Genomic DNA, 19,000 nt, shown 5'->3' with positions numbered 1-19,000 from the left:
GTTAAATATAATGAATGGATCATTAAGAATTACATTATCTTCAGAAAATTTTAAGTAACATATATAAGATTTATATAAAGCAAAATTATCAATGCAAAATTTATATTTAAGAGATTTAAATAAAAAGGAAATTTTACATGGATTATAAAAACTTGTTCTATCAGTTTTTTTAAAAAAATTCACTACCTCATTACGAGTTATTTAAAAACTATAACAAGAATTATATTTTGCTTAAAAATTAAAATTCAAACTTTTGAAAAGAAGTGAAATATCAGAAGCATAATATGGTCGGGAAAGACAGAAGGAAAAAAATCTAATTCAGTCTCCCATTTTCGCTATGCTTATCTCAAGGAAGTGGACTCACTTATTGACCATCTTCAAAGTGAACGACGTGCAAACATCGTTAAGACGGATAAGTCAGCCGATTCTGAAAACTGGGAGCAACTATCGATAACATGTTTACCGAGATTTTCAGATGGAAAACCACTCCGATAACCGTGTTGACTTTGCACTCCAGTTGTCCAAATTGCACGGGAGGCCTATTTCGGGCGTAATCACAGTAGAGTATTCAAAATTCTACAGCATGACAAAAACATTAGAAAATATGCAGGTGCGGGATTAAAAGAAAAAAAAATATGTTAGATATATATTTAATAATGTGTAGGATTTTTGAAAGTTTCATTAAATATATTATTTACAGAGTTCCTCCTCCGCTTTTCTTTATAAATTTTTAGAATATTCAAATTATTATTGAGGGTTTTCTTTTTAATGTGCAAATTTGTTAATTATGTTTAATTATTTCATACCTCTGCAGATACCTCTTAATACTTTTACTTAATTTAAAAGTTTATTATTATACACATACAATGTTATTTTACACAAATTTTTAAATTTGTTAATTCCAAAAATTTCAAAAGTAATTAATTATAGAATTGAAAAAATATTAATTTAAATCGTTTTACAGAATTTATGGAAATTATGCTGTCTGAGACTTGGATTAAAACCCTTACTATTTGATTTGATTTATTTCATAGAATTCTTACTTGGGAAAAAGCATTATACGAAAATGTAATATTAAAGATATATATATATATATATATATATATATATATATATATAAAGAAAAAGAAAGAAATACGTTAAAAAAAATTACACATTTGTTCATAAAATTCGCCAATCGAAAAGTGTGATGTAATTGTTACTAGATAAGAGTTTTGTCATTATATTATGAAAATAAGTAATTACAGTTTTTAGAAAGAAAAAAAGCGCCACCATAATCGGGAAAGTTCACAAAATTCTCCAGTGTTATTTATTTGCAAAAAAAAAAAAAAAAAAAAAAAAACTGTAATTAACCATTCAATGTTACATAAGATTTCAGTAAAAACATTTGAATCCAAGCAATGTTTGATTTCTTAAAAATATTCGAAAATGCGAATAAATAATTTTATTAAAATTTTTGATAAGCATTTTATTATTTAACTAAATAATATATTGATCGATTTTACATTCTCCTTCAAAGAAATCAAAAGCCATTATCAATATTTTATAAAATAATTTATTACAAATATTAAAATATATTGATTGGTTTTACATCAGTTTTAAAAATCTTAATTAATAGATAAAATATTTTATCATACTAGAAAATGAATTAAACATATTGTAAGCCTTTTGCAAATATTTATGCGTTACTAAAATATATATAATCATAATTCATTCCGTAATTTTAAAATTAATAACTTCTTTTTGGTTTTAAAACTTTAATAAGCAGAGAACGAAGGGTTAATTTTTAATCGCTCCCTCACTTTATTTAAAAATTCAAATGAATATAATATTTTCAGAACTGCCTTTACTATTCAAATATCTTTTTTTTTATCGTCATCTGTAGGTTTGAGCTCCAGTGTTTCATTTTCCAAACAAGATCTCTTCAAAGCTGCATGAGAACGAACCGGGCCCTATCTCATCCGATAAGCGCTGACCACTTATTCAATATCTACTCAAATGGCTAAAATTAATTTCTGGTAGTTGGCCTTTAGCAAGGAAGCAATCGTTATGTCAAAAACCATTAGAAAGATTTAGAGCTATACATTAGATTGTAGGAGATTGCTTGGCTCGCGCTCTTAAATCTTGTTAAATATTCAACATTTCAGAAAATGGCATCTCTGCGACTGCTCTATAGATCTGCTTTCACTTCATATTAGGGTCATGACGACGTTTGTGATGATATATATCGTCTTTTGAAGTTTAATCTCATTCAAGATCGCATAACGTTTGATTTGTTAGAATCAGTATTGGTTAGAATTGGAATTTCCTATTTTCTTCAAAAGAAAATTTATAGATAAATCATTGAATTTGATAAATATATATGTCTAATGGAATAAAAATGTGCAGACAAAAATGTTTGTTTCAGTTGTTGTCTTGAATTCGAAGTATGGCAAATATTTGATTCTTAAATATTTGATTTATTTTTGCAATATTTGATTATATTTGCAAATATTTGCAATATTTGATTCTTTTTTTCTTTGATAATTTTTATGATAAAATTAAAAGTTAAATACATAGTAATAGATGCATTGGCAATTATAGTCGCAACTTTTAAATAGTCGCATTGGCAGTTATAGTCTCAACTTTTAAAAAGTCACATTAACAGTTATTAAATTAAAAACTATAAAAATTAAATTAAATTTTTGCTTCCTAAAATCTCAATACTAGATAAGCATTTTAAAAAGCAGTTTTAAACAAACAATTAAATCTTTTTAAATATTCTCCCTCCTTCTATATAAAAAGTAAAAATGAGGCTATTTCGAGCATCATAAATAATAATAATAATAATAAAAGATTGTAATTGGAATATTAAATATCGTTTGTGAAAATTTAAGAATGCGAGAAAATAAAGCACGTTACAAATTTCCAAAATTGAAAGATCAATTTCGTTTCATTTATGGCAATATGAAAATTGTCACTGAGAAAGACTTTGCATGGTATTTATATTACAAGACATCTGACATCATCTCTTCTCTCCGAATTTTCACACCATACCAATGAAAGAGCTTTTACCATCAACATTAAATTTAATTTTCATTATTAAAATTAATTCCTCAGATTCACTTCATTAATTTTAACTTGCCTAATAGGGCTAATCTTTTGATGAATCGGGTTTCAAATCTGTTTAGCTCTAGTTCCAAAATTGAGTTTTCATAACCAAGAAATGAATGATAAGAGAAGATAGACGAACGATTATTAGTATAAATATAATTCAATATCCATCGATGATAATTATAGTTTTGGTCTTTTTTTCTATATGAATTGCAAGTGATAAAAAATTTATTAGATAGTAATAACTGTTTGAATAGCAAATGCATATGAAATAAAGTAAAAAAAAATGTTTCTTTTTAGATTTATTGTTCTTTTTTTTCCAATATTTGTTTCCTAATGCTATTTCAACACATTACTGGAATTTGGCTTCCTGATTTTTGCACATTATTGAATTTTGACCAATATTATATTTATCGCTGCAATGGTACAGAACTTATTTCTGTGTGTGGTACATATGAATATATTTCAAATTTCTTTCATAGTGACAAGACTTGTAATCAAACTTTATTTAAATTTATCATTCCCAGATAATATAAAATAATTTGACTCGACAAAAATATTTTCTTTCTTTTCATAAATGAATTTATGAGTGTTTTTTGGCTAAACAAAGATTAAAAAATTTGATGAACAAACACTTTTTATGCATTAAAATATGTTGTTGCATATTTATTACTCTCAGATGAAATTTAAATATTTTGTTTTGTCACACTTTCAACATTTTAGTAACTTTTTTTGACGATTTTCTTGATGTAAATTATTTTTTGAGTGTATTTAAAAATCTGATAACAGCCTTATTTCAAAATAACAGCAGAACAATAATAAAATAAAACTGTAATACTTCTTAACATACTAAACTAAACTAACCGTATTATGAGTTTTAACATTTACCATCACATATCAACAACATGGACCAAAGCTGCATAATCCAAACCATATATAAAAAATCCCATCCAAACATCCATTCCATCCTAACGTATTCCAGTGAAATGGATTTTAGAGACAGGCAAGGATTTCCCAAATACTTGGCCCTAAAATCCATTCGGCTGCGACAACCAATATCTCTCTCCGATTCCCTGGGATTTGCCTAAGAAAAGCCATTCCCGTTGGCTTGTAAGACCCTTGGCGTCAGCAGTCGTTTGCTGATGTGGCATGGACCAGTCTCTGGGATGTTTACCGAATCTGCCTGCCTCCACATTTGTCTTCCGTTCGACTGTTCCTTCCTTCCGGAAAGGGAAGGATGGATGACGGACAGTGGCAGAGATAGTGGCACGGTCGAGGTCGACCACCAATTATCTGTCAGACGCTCACTTTTCCGATTCTCAAGACGCGCTGGACGTCGCTCTGGCCTCTGACTAGTGTCACATGAAGATAAGTGCAGCGAGGGAAAATAGGGCGGATTTGGTGAGGGTAAGTTGGATTGTTTCTGGGTTTCAGTGGTTAATTATGCCAATGGACTTTTAGTGTGTGAAGTTATTATATGCAATAATTGGCATTTGTTATATTCTATGCAATAATTGAAACTTGTATGTGAATCATATCTGCCTTTTTTCAAATTAATAATAAATTATTTATAGTTGATGAATAAAATATTTAATTACGACTCATTTGCTGGAAAAAACAAAGATTTTAATGGTAAACAAAAGTGATCTTTAAATTCTTGATACATATTGTTTAAAACATTTCGCAGTTATTGAAATGTGCAGAATTATTTTGCCGAATAATATTGAGATGTTTGTGAATTTTTCCGTATTTTTTATTTGAAATTTCTTAAATTGTGGGTACTGATCTCGATTGGGGTCGAGGAGCAAGATTGTGTGGGAGAGAGGGGGGGGGGGCTAGCATTGATTTCTTGTTTTAGATTCCACATTAATTATGAGGAAGAGTAGTAGTCAAGAAATTCATCGTTCCAAAAAAACTTATAAATTCTTTAAATATCTATTTTTAATTTAATTTTCCTATATTTGTAATTTGATAAATCTTTACTTTCTTGTTTGCTTTCGAAGATTTTGGGCTGAGCAAAACTTTTTCAAAGAAACAAATTCTCGGAAAATATTTTTCTTTAAAATTTTAATACATTTTGAAGTATGTCATTTGCTAGAAATTGTTAACTTATTTCTTTTGAAATATAACGGGGTTGAAAAGAAAATCGAATACACAGTTCTATATTTTGTACCATGACAAATATTGACATTACAGTTGCATTATTACTGTTGTTTTGTTTCTTCAATTATTTTGAATATTTTAATAATTGACTGATTGTATTATTTACTAAGTTTTTTTTTTTATTTAAAGAATGAAGCATTTTATGAAGAGGTTTTAACTAAGCATTAAAATTATTTAATCTCTTAATTTTAATTGAAAATAAGCAGCTTAAAATAAAAAGATTGAACTACTTTTTGCATATTTCCTACATTATTTATATAGATTCGTAGAACATGTATGTAATTCTTTTTAAAAAAAAATATTTTTGCTTTTATTTTTACTGTTAATTTTGTGAAAATTAAATTTCTTTTTTCCAGCAACTATATCATGTACAAATTTATTTTGAAATTCACTATTGTAATTATTTTAAATAATACGTTTATGAAGTAATTAACTTATTGATGATATATGTTTAAAAATAACTGTACTTGTAAATTTAAAAAAATTCTAAGTATCAAATACTTAAAATATCCTATCGTAATCTTAAATGTGTTTTTCAATAAATGCAAAAATATGCATATATTTATTTTGAGGATGAATAAATGTAACTATTTTTGAACAGAAAAAGCTTAGAATATGAGATTTTACATTTTTGCCTGTCATTCATATTAGATTTTATTTTGCGACACCTGAATCAATGATTCTACAAATATTCCATGTACAATAAATCTTAAAATAATTGTATTTGCAATGAAACTTTCCGAAATGCGTAAATGCAATAGAAACTTTTTATACTTTTTTTGTAATGAAAATGTATAATTAATCATGGGTATTATCAAAAATTAAATGTAATTCAAAAAGTCGAGGAAAACATTCTTATTAATACGAATTAAATTTAAAGAATAATCTCGACATGCATGGTTCTAATAAATTACATTAAAAGTCTTAATTATTTTATAATGGATTCAATATTTTTTTAATACAATATTAAATGAATTATTAAACGTAAATTGAAATCCATTTAAATTAGTCCTCTTAAAAATATTTTCAGAAACAGGATCTGTGGTGATAGTTTCTTTCTACGACAGTTACTTAATTTTTATGTACTTTCAGATTTAGGAATTAAAAAATGTATATAAAACTTCTCATGCTTTATAAAGAAATTTACCTATTTATTTAATTATAAAACACTTAAAAGTATGCAAATAAACATTGTGGATATACGTTCATTCGTTTCTGAAATACCTTATTTGTCTTTCTGTAGAAAGCATCAAAGGAAGATGGGGGTTTACTGTATTTTAGTTGTATTAACTATTTAATTAACATTTGTGTGTCTTATATTTATTAGTATTCTATTTCATATATAAGCATTTCGATGTAATAATACATTTCGATACATAATGCGATTCACTTATTTTATTCATTCCGATGTTACTTTAAAATATGAATTATGTTCATTGCATGAATTACATTAAGGTTCTATCTCCATTTTCTCACTTTTAGAACTTCTTTCTCTTTTCATATTGTTGTGCTCTGCAATTCAAATTACTGACATTTTTTCCTTGTAGTAATTTCGAAAAGGATAAATGAATGAGATCCATTAGATAACGATTAAGAATGCCTCGTCTTATTCCAGGATGCAATGAATCATTAATTGTAATATAAATTTAATAGTCCAAACCTGTTTATGAATTTAATAGAGTAGCTTATTAATTTTTTAGAGCATTGCACGGAAGATGTAAATTTCAGAAAATAATAAAACCGAAAAATGGGATAGATACATTAACGTAGAAATTAATTATCTGAAATTCAAAAAGAATAAAAGCAGTAATAGAAAGGAAATTTTAAAGGAATAAATTTATTTGTTAAAATTTGATGGTTAAATTGCTTTTATTTTAAATTCATAAGACAAAAATTTTAATATTCCAACAACATCAACAACAAAAAAAGGAAAAAAATTTTAAGTATGAAACAGTTATAAAATTTATTTATGAGCTTTAACAGGCGTTTCATGCTTTTTATAGCATTCCTTGAAACTTCACTATTAAAGAAATTAAAAAATTAAAAAAAGTGTCAGGTATTATTTTGTTTAAAAAAAAACTGTATTTGCAACATAGAACTTCGTTGAGTTATGACCACAGCGGTTGACGAATGAAAATAGTTTATGGCTTTAAAAATAAAGAAGAAACTTATGATCGAATTATTTGCATCCTCATTTAACTATATTTCCCTGATTTTTTGAAGCTATTAAAACAAGGATATAAATAAGTTTTTCTTATTTAAATGGAAAAAAAAAACTTCATATTCAAAGGAAGTAAGAAAGCAACGAACGTTTTATTCTGCAAATTAATAGAAATAAACTCTTTTATATTCATAAAAAAAGAAATTGCAAACCTATCTGAACAAGTGATCTCCTTTTCTCCACCAATCGATTGGCTTCTATCTTAAAAACTAATTTCCCATCCCCTCCCGAGCTATATTAACACGTCATCCAATAATAGGGCACATTCTATTGGCCCCCTTCATTATACCGGAGGATCTCGTTAAAAAGAACCTATTTAATAACTCGAACGTAATTAAAGCTTTTATTACCTATAACCGATTCAAAGATCTTGGGCCTGAATAGCCTATTTAAGGAACACAGCAGCCAACTCCCCATTCATCCGCTATTATCGCCCTATCTGGCCACACAATAGGCAGACCCAAACCCATCCAAGCGATCTTCAAGAACTGCCATTCACCCGGGCTACTACACGACAAGCTTGGTGACTGAGGCTCATTCATCCATGAGTTCATCCACACCACTGCATTCGCCACAATAGCATCAACCACCGACCACCCCCTCCTTTGCTTTTCTTCATCCCTCTGCAGCATAGTGTGGGCATGTAGACGAACGCCGTAAAAGATGAAATATTTAGTCTGTTAAATTACGGTCTTAAATATAAAAATTGACAGGGCGCCCATCTGGGAAAGGGTGAAGATTTAGGGATGTTATGTGTTGGGGAGGGATTTATGGGGAATTGAGAGTCTGGGGGAAGGAGAGGCGATTGAGTTAAGTGGTGGAAGTTCTGGGACTCTAACTGGAATTGGGTTTAAATCAAATAGCCACTAATCTTCGAGGGAAAGAGTTTTCTTAATGGCTCGAGTTTTGAATCTACTAGGCCTGACTTTGCATGATTATGAAAGGGATGGTTTAGTGGGCTTTATAAGGTAACTATTCTCGAATGGAATACTTGGGTGAAGGTACTTCTTTTTTTCAATGTAAATGTGGATATGCTACTGGGAGTTTTGGGGTTAGTTTTATAAATGCTGAATATGAAATTTGGAATCAAACTTGCAGAAATACTGCTTTAAATACTTTTAAAGTTTATTTGAATTGCTTGGTTTAATTAATGTGATTATGGCAATGGAATTCTGTTATCTAATGTAGGGGCATTCTAATGGCCCAAGTTTTAAATCCAACAAGATTTTATCACAGATGTCGACTGGTGCTTATTAGTTGAGTTTGGACTGTCTAGATACTAATGTAGAATAAAAATTTAAAGGCGGGTGCCGGATCAAATTTTGCCTTTAATATCTGATAATTTTTTTCAAGCTCTACCCCCATCAATTCTGAAATAACATTAATCTTTTTGATATTCCAAGAAGTGACATCGTTACATTACCATTCTATTTTGAATTGTAGTAGACGTTACTCAGGGCGGCGTGTATTATAAAACAATTTCAAGTCACAACGTTGGTAACTGAAGAATAAGCTCATTATACTTTGTATAAAGAATAATGGGCTAATTCAACGTTGAAATTGTAGAATGAAGTATTTCTTCATTATATCGATCTTAGGACATTTGCATGCGAGCAGATTGATCAAACACGAATTATTTGGCATAATCTAAATTTGAATGCACTTTGATAATTGAGGTTAAGACAAAAGTATCCACCTTTTATATTATATGTGTATATATTACATAGTAAGACAGATAAAGAGGTTATGTTTAATTATTTTAAATAAGGTTTATGGTTCAATCGATAAAAGAATACTTTTTTTTATAATCCAAAATTATATATATTAAGTGATCAATCATTTATTATTATTATTTTTTTGTTTATATTTAAGTATTGTTTTTTTTTAAACTTAATATATAAGTGCACTTTCGTGTCTATGAGCAGCCAACTGTAATTTCATGATATATTGTTCTATACTTTGACATTTAAAAAAATATTCGCCAATCCAGGTTACTATTTCGCAGGAAAATGAACACTGCTAGAATCATATATAAGCAGATACTTAACAATAATTTCTTATTACGATCCGAAGTAGCAAGCGTTACCAATTTTAAGATAAGGGATTTGTTAAGTAAGATTTTCTACATCATCTGAAGTGGCAATTCTTTGCAATCGAATTACTTAGGAGGGAGACATGTTACAGAAGTTTTTTTAAACCTTTACAAGATTATGAAAGTCTATTTCATAGAATACAAGGTTATTTCATTGAAGTTTGTAGACATATGGCAACAGTTCTTTATTTCATCGAGCTTAAGAACTCAAGAATTGAAAGGAAATAAATAGACATGTGTCAAAATGAAATTGATTTCCTACTTTTATAACTATTCAGATAATATTTACTGTTTTGAAAAATTCTATGTTCCCAGACGATTTATCGTCTTTTCCTTTTACTCACGTCGTACATTCTAAAATCAAAATTCAATGTGTATACTATCGCATCTAAAAATTTGTTTTCTTTTTTTACATAAGCAGATTGTATAAGCGCAATTGGTGTACATTTTCACTATTCATGTCAGCTTAAATCAACATTCCTATCGTGATTACATTGAGAAAATCAATATCTGATCAAATTCCATCTCCCGAAGAGGAAGAAAAAGAAGTTTGAGAAATCTTTCCGTATTATTAAACAACTGTATCTTTCCATACTTTGTAACTGCGATTAATTGTTTTGGACAATATTGCTTTGTTGGTTTTCATTCATTGTGATGTATATTTATATACAAAATCCTTTTCCTTTTCTGTTTTCTTAGCGTTTTAATTCAGATAATGTATTTGGTAATGATTATATTTATTAAGACAAATATTAGTATCTCTTATAATTTGTCTTATCTTTTTTTAAAGATCTTAGATATAGAAAATACCTTCAATTTCGATAACATAATTATACGAGATAATAATTGCCATAATTCTTATTTGGATTTCAAAATAAGTATTTAATTTTTTCGAATACATATAAATAGTTAAACAGTAAGTGATTTTCAGGAAGCGCTGAAATAAGAGCAAACTCCCTGTTTATATACTTAAAAAAATTCCTCTCGGCAGAAGTGGATTCCTTTACATTTAAGTTACTGTCTGGCAACATAAATTTTTCATGTTGGAAACAGTCGAAATTGGGGCTTGAAAAAAAAATCTCTTTTCAACCCCTAACTTCTAAGATGTTTCAGTTATTGAAAATCTTTAAATATAAAAGTTTTTCGTCTTAATGAGGCGATAATTTGATTAACATGATATATTTTTCTATCTTCAATATTAAGAGTTATAACGAAGTGAAAATTTCAATACCCCATCACTTTCACCTTCTTTGAGGTAGATAGGTCATTTACGAACTCGTCCGAGATTTTACATTCTTAGCCAATTAAAATTGAAAAAAAATGACTATTTATCCTGTTTACAAAAAAGTATACGCAAAGCATTATACGCATAATATATAACTTTTGAACGAAGGGTATTGTTTGGTTTTGGAACCATGATCGGTGAAGAACTAGAAATTTTCCCGAAGTCTTGTCATGAGAACTATTGCAATAGGTAGTTTTCCAATAGGAATCTAACCAAAAAAAAAATCCATTGTTGGGACATAATGACTTATTAAAAATTTGCAAAGATACATACCAGTTTTCATTTTCAAATTAACGAATGGGATGAAATTTAAATCAGAAACTGTTACACCATCTCCCATGCCTCATCCTATTGCTCCAAAGCATAATGCTTTTCAGTCAGATCCCCCCAATTTTTCATAATAGCATTAAGTTGGTAGATCCCCACATTGGGATGGGGAAAATGGGATTTAAAAATACCCCCCTTCTGAGGACTCTACCCTTAATCCAATGGCGCAAAACCGTCTCTGAGCAAATCTAAATTAAAATCCTCTTCCAAGTGTGCCTATCCAAACTCTCCTCTTCCATCGACAACACGAGCACAGGGAAAAAAATTGAAATCCCTCAATGTTTATGCGCATGCCCCGGAACAAGTAACTTCAGCACCGGGACGGCAAGTTTTGGCGAAGAGAAAAGAAGCGTCGCAGAAAACTGTGCCAAAAGAGAGAGTGGGAACGATAGGATTGGGTTTTAATTAAAATGTGGGGCGCCTTAAGACGTAGCCCACTGGAGCGCAATGATAGATTAGGCGCTGCTTTTGTCCCCCGATTAGAAACGCGTCATTTCACCGTTCACTGTTCACTGGGCCGTTCCGGGCGGGACCGAACGCCCCTCTGACGTCACGTTAAGGGAGTTCCGTCGATATCGGAAATATGCAGAACGCCCTCTTTTCCGCTCAGGAGGGTTCCGAACGTGTTATTCTTTGCCACCCCTGGCTCAAATCGGATTCGAATTATTATTCTGATTTTGTTTTTTATTTCTTTTTTTTTTTGTTTGGAAAAGATTTAAAAAAAAGAGGAACATAAATAACCCAAAGAAAAAGAAGGGAGCTTTGTTGTAAGTTTCTGACCTAATTTGCAATTTTTTTTCCCCTTTGTTTTCCACGTGAATGGATCTTTGTTTTGTGAGGATTTTTGCTATTGGAGTTTTGAACGGAGGACTTTTCGAAGAAAGGGTTTAAAAGTATCGAGGGAAATACTGATCGATTGAAATGATATACAGAATCAAGAGCAATGAACCTTGCAATGAAAGTTCCATTTAGAAATATTTAGATTTACGATTACATCTGCGTTTATTTAATCGTATTCGGATGCATTAAAAGAGAAAATGATTTGCATTTCAAAACATGAAGGGAGAAATATTGATAGTTTGTTTTCATCTTATACTAAGCTTTGAAAACTTTTTTTGGCCCTTTAACCCGTTAACGCCCAGTAGCTTCCTGTTTATAGGACATATATATTTTGCTTCTGGAATCAAAAGGAAGGGTTTCATATTTTTCTTTGCTTTATTTAACAATGGAATCTCCTAAGTAATCTTCAACATGCATGTATTATATATACTAGGAGTATATATATATATATATATATATATATATATAATACATACTATAATAATACTAGTATTATATATACTATTATATATATCGGAATTTTTATTTTTATTTGCTTTATTTTTTAGGTAAAGCGAAGAATTTAAAAGTAATCTTTACTTTTTAATACTTTATTGTATTCCAAAATACTTAATATTTATTTATATAAAACTCTTACAGTGAGTTTTAATGATTTTATTAATAATGTTTCTAATATATTTATTTTTTGTACTTAAATTTACTTAATAGTTTTATATACTTCAAAATAAACTTACTGGAATGAGTGCTTGAAATCAAATTTGATGGTCCAAGTTAAGTCAGTTAGGTTGAATATTTCCTATTTCCTGTTTCATGTTAAGCTCTAAAGGAGTACTTTTTTTGTTTCTTTTAAACTCAAGTTCTATGGACTTAAAATTGTTTAGATTTTAAGGATTATGTGCCATAATATGAGCCAGAAATTGAGTTCTAGACATATGGCTGAAAGGTCGTTTTATATACTACAAAATTTCATTTTTCACAACTTAAGTTTTTGAAAACTAAAAAACTAAAATAATTCACTATTTGAAGGATGGCATTCTAAGAAATGTTTAATCACGATAAATCATTCATTTCTAAGGCTCATCAAATATTTAATAAGTTTTTGAGTTATATACAGATATACACACACACTAAGGAAGTCAGAAAACTTTAGTTAGAAAACGGACTATATATATGATGAATCGAAGTCATATGATGCATGATATTCAAAGTTTTGGATATTCGAATTTTTTCATTATGTCAATATGAAGATTACAAAACCTGCAAAACTAAACGTGAACCAGGTCCTTATACATATAGGGCAATTGATGAAATCGGAACTTGAAACTTTCAATTATGTTTATAAGTAAATAATTTCTCCAACCTGATGCAACAAATCAAATATGGGAATGAGATGTTTCTGATATAATATCCGATATTGATTATTGCTTCCAAGTTGGGTGCATTAATATTGTCAGGTCGAGTTACTTCCATTTTCATGACAGAACATGCCTCCAACGAAAGGAGCTTTGTGTCTCGGTCAGTGATGACCATTAGATCCATGATGTCGAGAAGACTGTCATTTGGGTACTCTGGGGCTTTGGTAAGCAAATGATAAACAACTCTCGTATGTATAATAAATAGAAATCGTCTAGCGATTAGTTATAACATTTATAATAGCTATTTTTTTCTCTTTTTTTCAATCCATGCAATTTATTTCAAAATTGCTTTTATTTTCTATATCTTATAAAATTATCTATCATCTTACTAAACTTGAAGTATATATATATATATATATATATAATATACACACATACTTTATTTGAATCTAAACTTGTAAAATTATTATAGAATATTCTGAATGGATAAGTTTTTAGAAATTGGCAAAACTAATTGTTAAATTATTTCAGGCTTTAAAGCTGTGGTTTTGCCAAAAGTTTATTTTACAGCAACTGTCGAAACTGAAATAAGTTTTGGGAATGAGAAGTGCGAGGGGGACAGGACGACCCTTGCAGACGCATCTAGAGACCATGAGCTTTCATATGAAATCGGTATAATGATTGTGGCTGAGAGATTAATTCCGATTTTTTTAAATATTCTAGAATTTTGAAAAAGAATATTTGGTAATTATGAAGTGACAATTGTAATTCATGTCATATGTTTTGTCTTTTTGATGTTTTGCATGTATGGTTTTGGATAAACAAAAATCAAAGCACTTTTTTACTTTCTTTCCTGGCAGGTAAACGTAATTTGCATATTTATTTGAATTTAATTTTGGAGACTTAGCAACTTTAATCAATGACTACAATGAACAACAATCAAGGTTATGTCATTCATTTGGTTGTCTTTACGTATTACCATCTTGAGTTATCACTAAATGTAGGTATAGCAATAAGGATTGATATAATTGGTACAGGGTTTTACTAAAATCACAGCTATTATGTTTTACTTTTCTTTTACCAACAAGGAATGGTTATATAAAAATTAGTTCTATCAGTCTAACTCAAGGAAAAAAACCTTATGCCTTTAAGACACAGGTTGACCTCTAGACACCCAGGTCGCACTATGTCCGCGCCCCCCTAAAACTAATTCCAAATCAAAACCGTAAAAAGGAAATGTGAGCGATTACGTCAAATTGCCCATTCCTCAGTCGGCTGTGCGCGCGTCAGGCGTCTCTGTGGTGGTGTTGCCATTCCGGACCGATGAAATAACGGCAGAAAAATAAATGACAGCCAGCTACAATGCAGGCCGCGTTTTTACCGAAGCGGAAATCTGCCTTTTTCTGCATATTTCCCTTATCTGCCGTGGACTATCAACAGCTCGGTGTCCCTCCCCGACTGGTTTTTCTTTTTCCGGTGCAGGGTGGGGAGAAAACCATAAAGAAGTGAAATGAAGTGACACTAATCTACATATTCACTGGATGTGCGATTTTTTTCGAACATTTTTTTTTTTCTCTGCTGCTCTTCCCGTTTGTGATAAAAACCGGGGTCTGTCATATTTGAAGCGCTGATGTTTTGCTTATGGCTAGCAACCTACGCGTGTGTATTTTGATAATGTGGTTATTAAGAGTGACAGATCTTTTTTTAAAAGAATTTCTTTTAGGCAAATTCAATTCAAAGTTTTTTTTTTTTTTTCAAATTATGCTTGGAAGATTTACGAGTTTTAAGGAGTGGAGAGAGTGATGATTACTAGATTTATGAAGACACATTTTATAAAATAGTAAAATAATAATAATAAGTCAGAAAAACGTAGTTATTATGTTTAAAAATTAAAATGCAAAGAACTTACTATTTCAATTCTATGCTATTAAAAAATTTGGGAAGGGGGTACATTCTTCATGTTATTTTTGATGATGGATCAAGAAGCACTTCTGGCAATTTTTTTCACTTGTGTCATAGATGTGTTTTAATCTAGCAACTCATGTATAAACTTTTTGGTAATTGTATGCGTTATTAATTTGAATGTGAGTCTTTTTTAGCCATTTCACATTATATTCTAGATTTCTATTTCCATCATGATTGTTCGACTTTCGACTTTTGTGACACAAAAGCAAATGCTGACGAAGCTGCATCAAAAGCACTTTTATTTAAAATTCAGAAAATAACCCTTAAAAGCTTTAATTTTTGTATTGTAAATCAACGTGCTTTTGGCATAGTTTCGTCAGTATTAACCCTTAATCCTCAAACAAATAAATTCTTATTTTGTCATTTTTGATTAGAAATCAAGGCACAATGCTAAATTTAGAATACTTGTTAAATACTGTCAATTTTTATAGAATATAGAATATTATTGATTTGAGGAATGTAATATATATATATATATATATATATATATATATATATATATATATATATATATATATATATATATATATATATATATATATATATATATATACAGTGGTAAAACTAATTATTTAGGTTTATGCCATGTAAATCTTAAAACAAGAAATACGCTTTATGGCCCATATTAGTGTTCATTATAATAAGTAAATTCTGTTTAATCATGTTTTCTTTTCCATGAGACATGATTGTTTTTAAATAATAAGTTTGTCTCGACCGAAATTCTACATATATGTTCTGTGTGAAACAACTATTAATAAAATCTTAAACTAGTATTTACTGCATCCATATGAAAAATGAAAACTTTAAACATATTTTATATATCCCATTTTTATTATATGTCGTTACTAATAATGAAATAAAATGTATGTATTGATGTACCACATCGTTTCATCTAGAACTACTAAATTTCATGTAGATATTCTTTAAAAAGCAAATATGTTCCTCAGAAAGAAATTTTAAATATCTTAATTAATTAAAAATTAATCTAAATTTTGTTGTATTTTCTCAATAACATTCGAAAAAATGAAAACTTTAAACATATTTTATATATCCCATTTTTATTATATGTCGTTACTAATAATGAAATAAAATGTATGTATTGATGTACCACATCGTTTCATTTAGAACTACTAAATTTCATGTAGATATTCTTTAAAAAGCAAATATGTTCCTCAGAAAGAAATTTTAAATATCTTAATTAATTAAAAATTAATCTAAATTTTGTTGTATTTTCTCAATAACATTCGAAAATATTCTTGCTCAAAACTTTCTTTTACACCGATTTAAAAGTTAAAAAGAAATCTATTTATAATACTAAATCAATTGTCATGCAATTTTTCCCCCTAACTTTGGTAAATTAAAAAAAAAATCGCATGATTTTCAACAATAGAGTTCTTTGTATTAAAATTGAAATTATTTTAGTTGTTCCCGTGATTTTATTTCATTATTGAAAATTAAGGCAGAAAAATAATTTTTAATATTTATATAATTTATATTAGAAATAAGAAAGTGACGTCCGAGTACATCGAAAATAGATGATCCGGTCAGTTACATTTTTATCAGTGCTATGATCTTATGGCATTTGAATCTTTTAGGATAGTTTATATACAAAATGTATAGACCAAGTGTAGGGATATTAAAATATCACGACTTGGATATCTGACTCGATTTGATTCTTAAAAATATTTTCTATGAGGAATCATGGACACAAGGGATTCAACTGAAAATAAATACAACGAATATTCACAGAAAAAAAGTTGGTCAAAAAGAATGGCTAATTAGGAAACATTTTAAAAAAATCATAATGCAATAGTTCCTGTGGTTCTGTATTGTTATTGCAAAACTATTAAAAGCTGCCACAGTGAGAAATATTGAAATTCGCTTCTCAGATTTTGCTCCATATTTTCAGTCCGTTGATCCATCAACATAATTCCATATCAGAGGCAAAATCTTACACATCTGACAATCGAATCTAAAACTTCCATAGAAAGTGGTGCCGCAACAAGTTCATTATGGAAGTTATCACAATTCAAGCACAAGCTCGGCTCTCCTTCTCAAACTAAATAAAGAGAGTAAGAGAAGGAGAGAGAGGCGGCCATGTGGTCATCTGCTTCCTAAGATAAGAGAGATTTTAAATCCTTTTATAGAAATTAGGTCAATGCATCCCGAAAACCCACCGGAGCCGTCTATAGACCATTTAAATATCCCCCTAGACGAAATAATTAAAGGAGATGGCCACTTCATCAAAACTTCGTATCACTCTCCCCCCTCCTTCCTTTACCAAATCCCCCAGCAGGGGGAAGGAAAACATTCCATGGAACAAGAGAGGAGACACTATACATTATCAATCGGTTGGCTTGATCCGAAAGACGGGCCGATTCTGTCTGAGAAGATAAAACGGCAAAGGGATGGTGCGAAGAAAAATCGGTCCCAATCCGAACTGATTGTGGGAATGCTGCTTCTTGACAAAGCTTTCTTTCGCCGCAGTGAAGACACATTGGAAGGGGAACACTGTCAGGGTAGTTCGCATGCCCCATAATTCACCCTTCGGGAGGGAGATCCGACTTTTTATTTGGGGTGAAGTGTTTTTCTATTGGTTCATCTCGTCTAGCTCGGGAAAGTAAGTTCGTTTTCTTTCGGGGGAGGGGTTAGGAAGGGGGGAGGTTAAAGAAAAGGAATTCTGTTCCTGGTTTTGTTCGTGCTGGTCAACGGAATGATAAAGTAACATTCTTTAAGTCTAGTTAAAGGCGAGGAGAGATAAATTAGATTGGATTCTGTTTAATTCTGATAATGGTTTTACTAAAAAGAAAATAAATGCAAAAGTATTTTGTTTTTATATTTTATTATTACGTGGCATGTATTCGTCCGTAGATTTGTAATGAATTCTTCTTAAACAGAGAATGTTCTTATGAATTGATTTTTGATAACTAATAAGCTATTGATATACAATCGCTTGAAGAATTTTAGTGAATTTTCTTAGAATAGTGTAGTGAATTTTTTTTAAAAAAAAGTTCTCGTCTATCTGGGGAAAGTAAGTTCGTTTTCTTTTGGGGAGGGGAGTTAAAGAAAAGGAATTTTGTTCCTGATTTTATTCGTGCTGGTCAACAGAATGATAGAATAACATTCTTTAAGTCTAGTTAAAGGTGAGAAGAGATAAATTAGATTGGATTCGCTTTAATTCTGATAATGGTTTTACTAAAAAAAATGCAAACTTTTACACCCCTTATTTTAATATTGCGTGGCATGTTATTTGTCTACAAATTTGTAGTGAATCTTTTTAAATCAGATAATGTTATAATGAATGTTTTGATAACTAATAAACCATTGATATACAATCGCTTGAAGAATTTTAGTAAACTTTCTTAGAATAATGTAGTGAATTAAAAAAAAGTGAAGTGTATATAAAATAGAGTGAAGGTTTTTAGCAATGAATGATGTAACGAATTTATTTAATCGATAGTGAATATTTCGATATGAGATTAAAACGTCTTTTAATAAATACAAAGAAAAAGGATTGTGATTCATAGAAAATGCAGCATGCATAAACCTTTATAAGTTTAAATATTCGTGAAGATTCCATAACTTGTTGATTGACTCAACAAATATGTGCAATTTAGACAAGTTGCAGGCCTAAATTGCATAACATGATTGCATATAAC

At 29.6% G+C, this 19,000-nt stretch overlaps 1 protein-coding gene across 2 annotated transcripts in view; it reads left to right on the top strand.

Annotated features, from left to right (window-relative positions):
* The window catches only part of LOC129964736 (LIM domain only protein 3-like), a 161,415-nt gene that overhangs the window by 38,775 nt on the left and 103,640 nt on the right, over positions 1-19,000 (top strand). Inside the window, exon 1 of one of the 2 annotated variants that reach the window (XM_056079125.1) lies at positions 4,392-4,500. The exons of the other annotated variant lie outside the window; for it this stretch is intronic. Within the exon in view, the coding sequence (XP_055935100.1) occupies positions 4,456-4,500 (45 nt within the window). The 5' untranslated portion in view covers positions 4,392-4,455. Of the gene's footprint in view, positions 1-4,391; positions 4,501-19,000 lie in introns of those variants that run through there. 2 annotated transcript variants of the gene reach the window in all.

The sequence above is a fragment of the Argiope bruennichi genome, chromosome 1 (genome assembly GCF_947563725.1).
Source record: "Argiope bruennichi chromosome 1, qqArgBrue1.1, whole genome shotgun sequence".
Lineage (NCBI taxonomy): Eukaryota > Metazoa > Arthropoda > Arachnida > Araneae > Araneidae > Argiope > Argiope bruennichi.
Note: the sequence above shows the minus strand (reverse complement) of the source record. Positions and strands in the feature narration are given on the sequence as shown.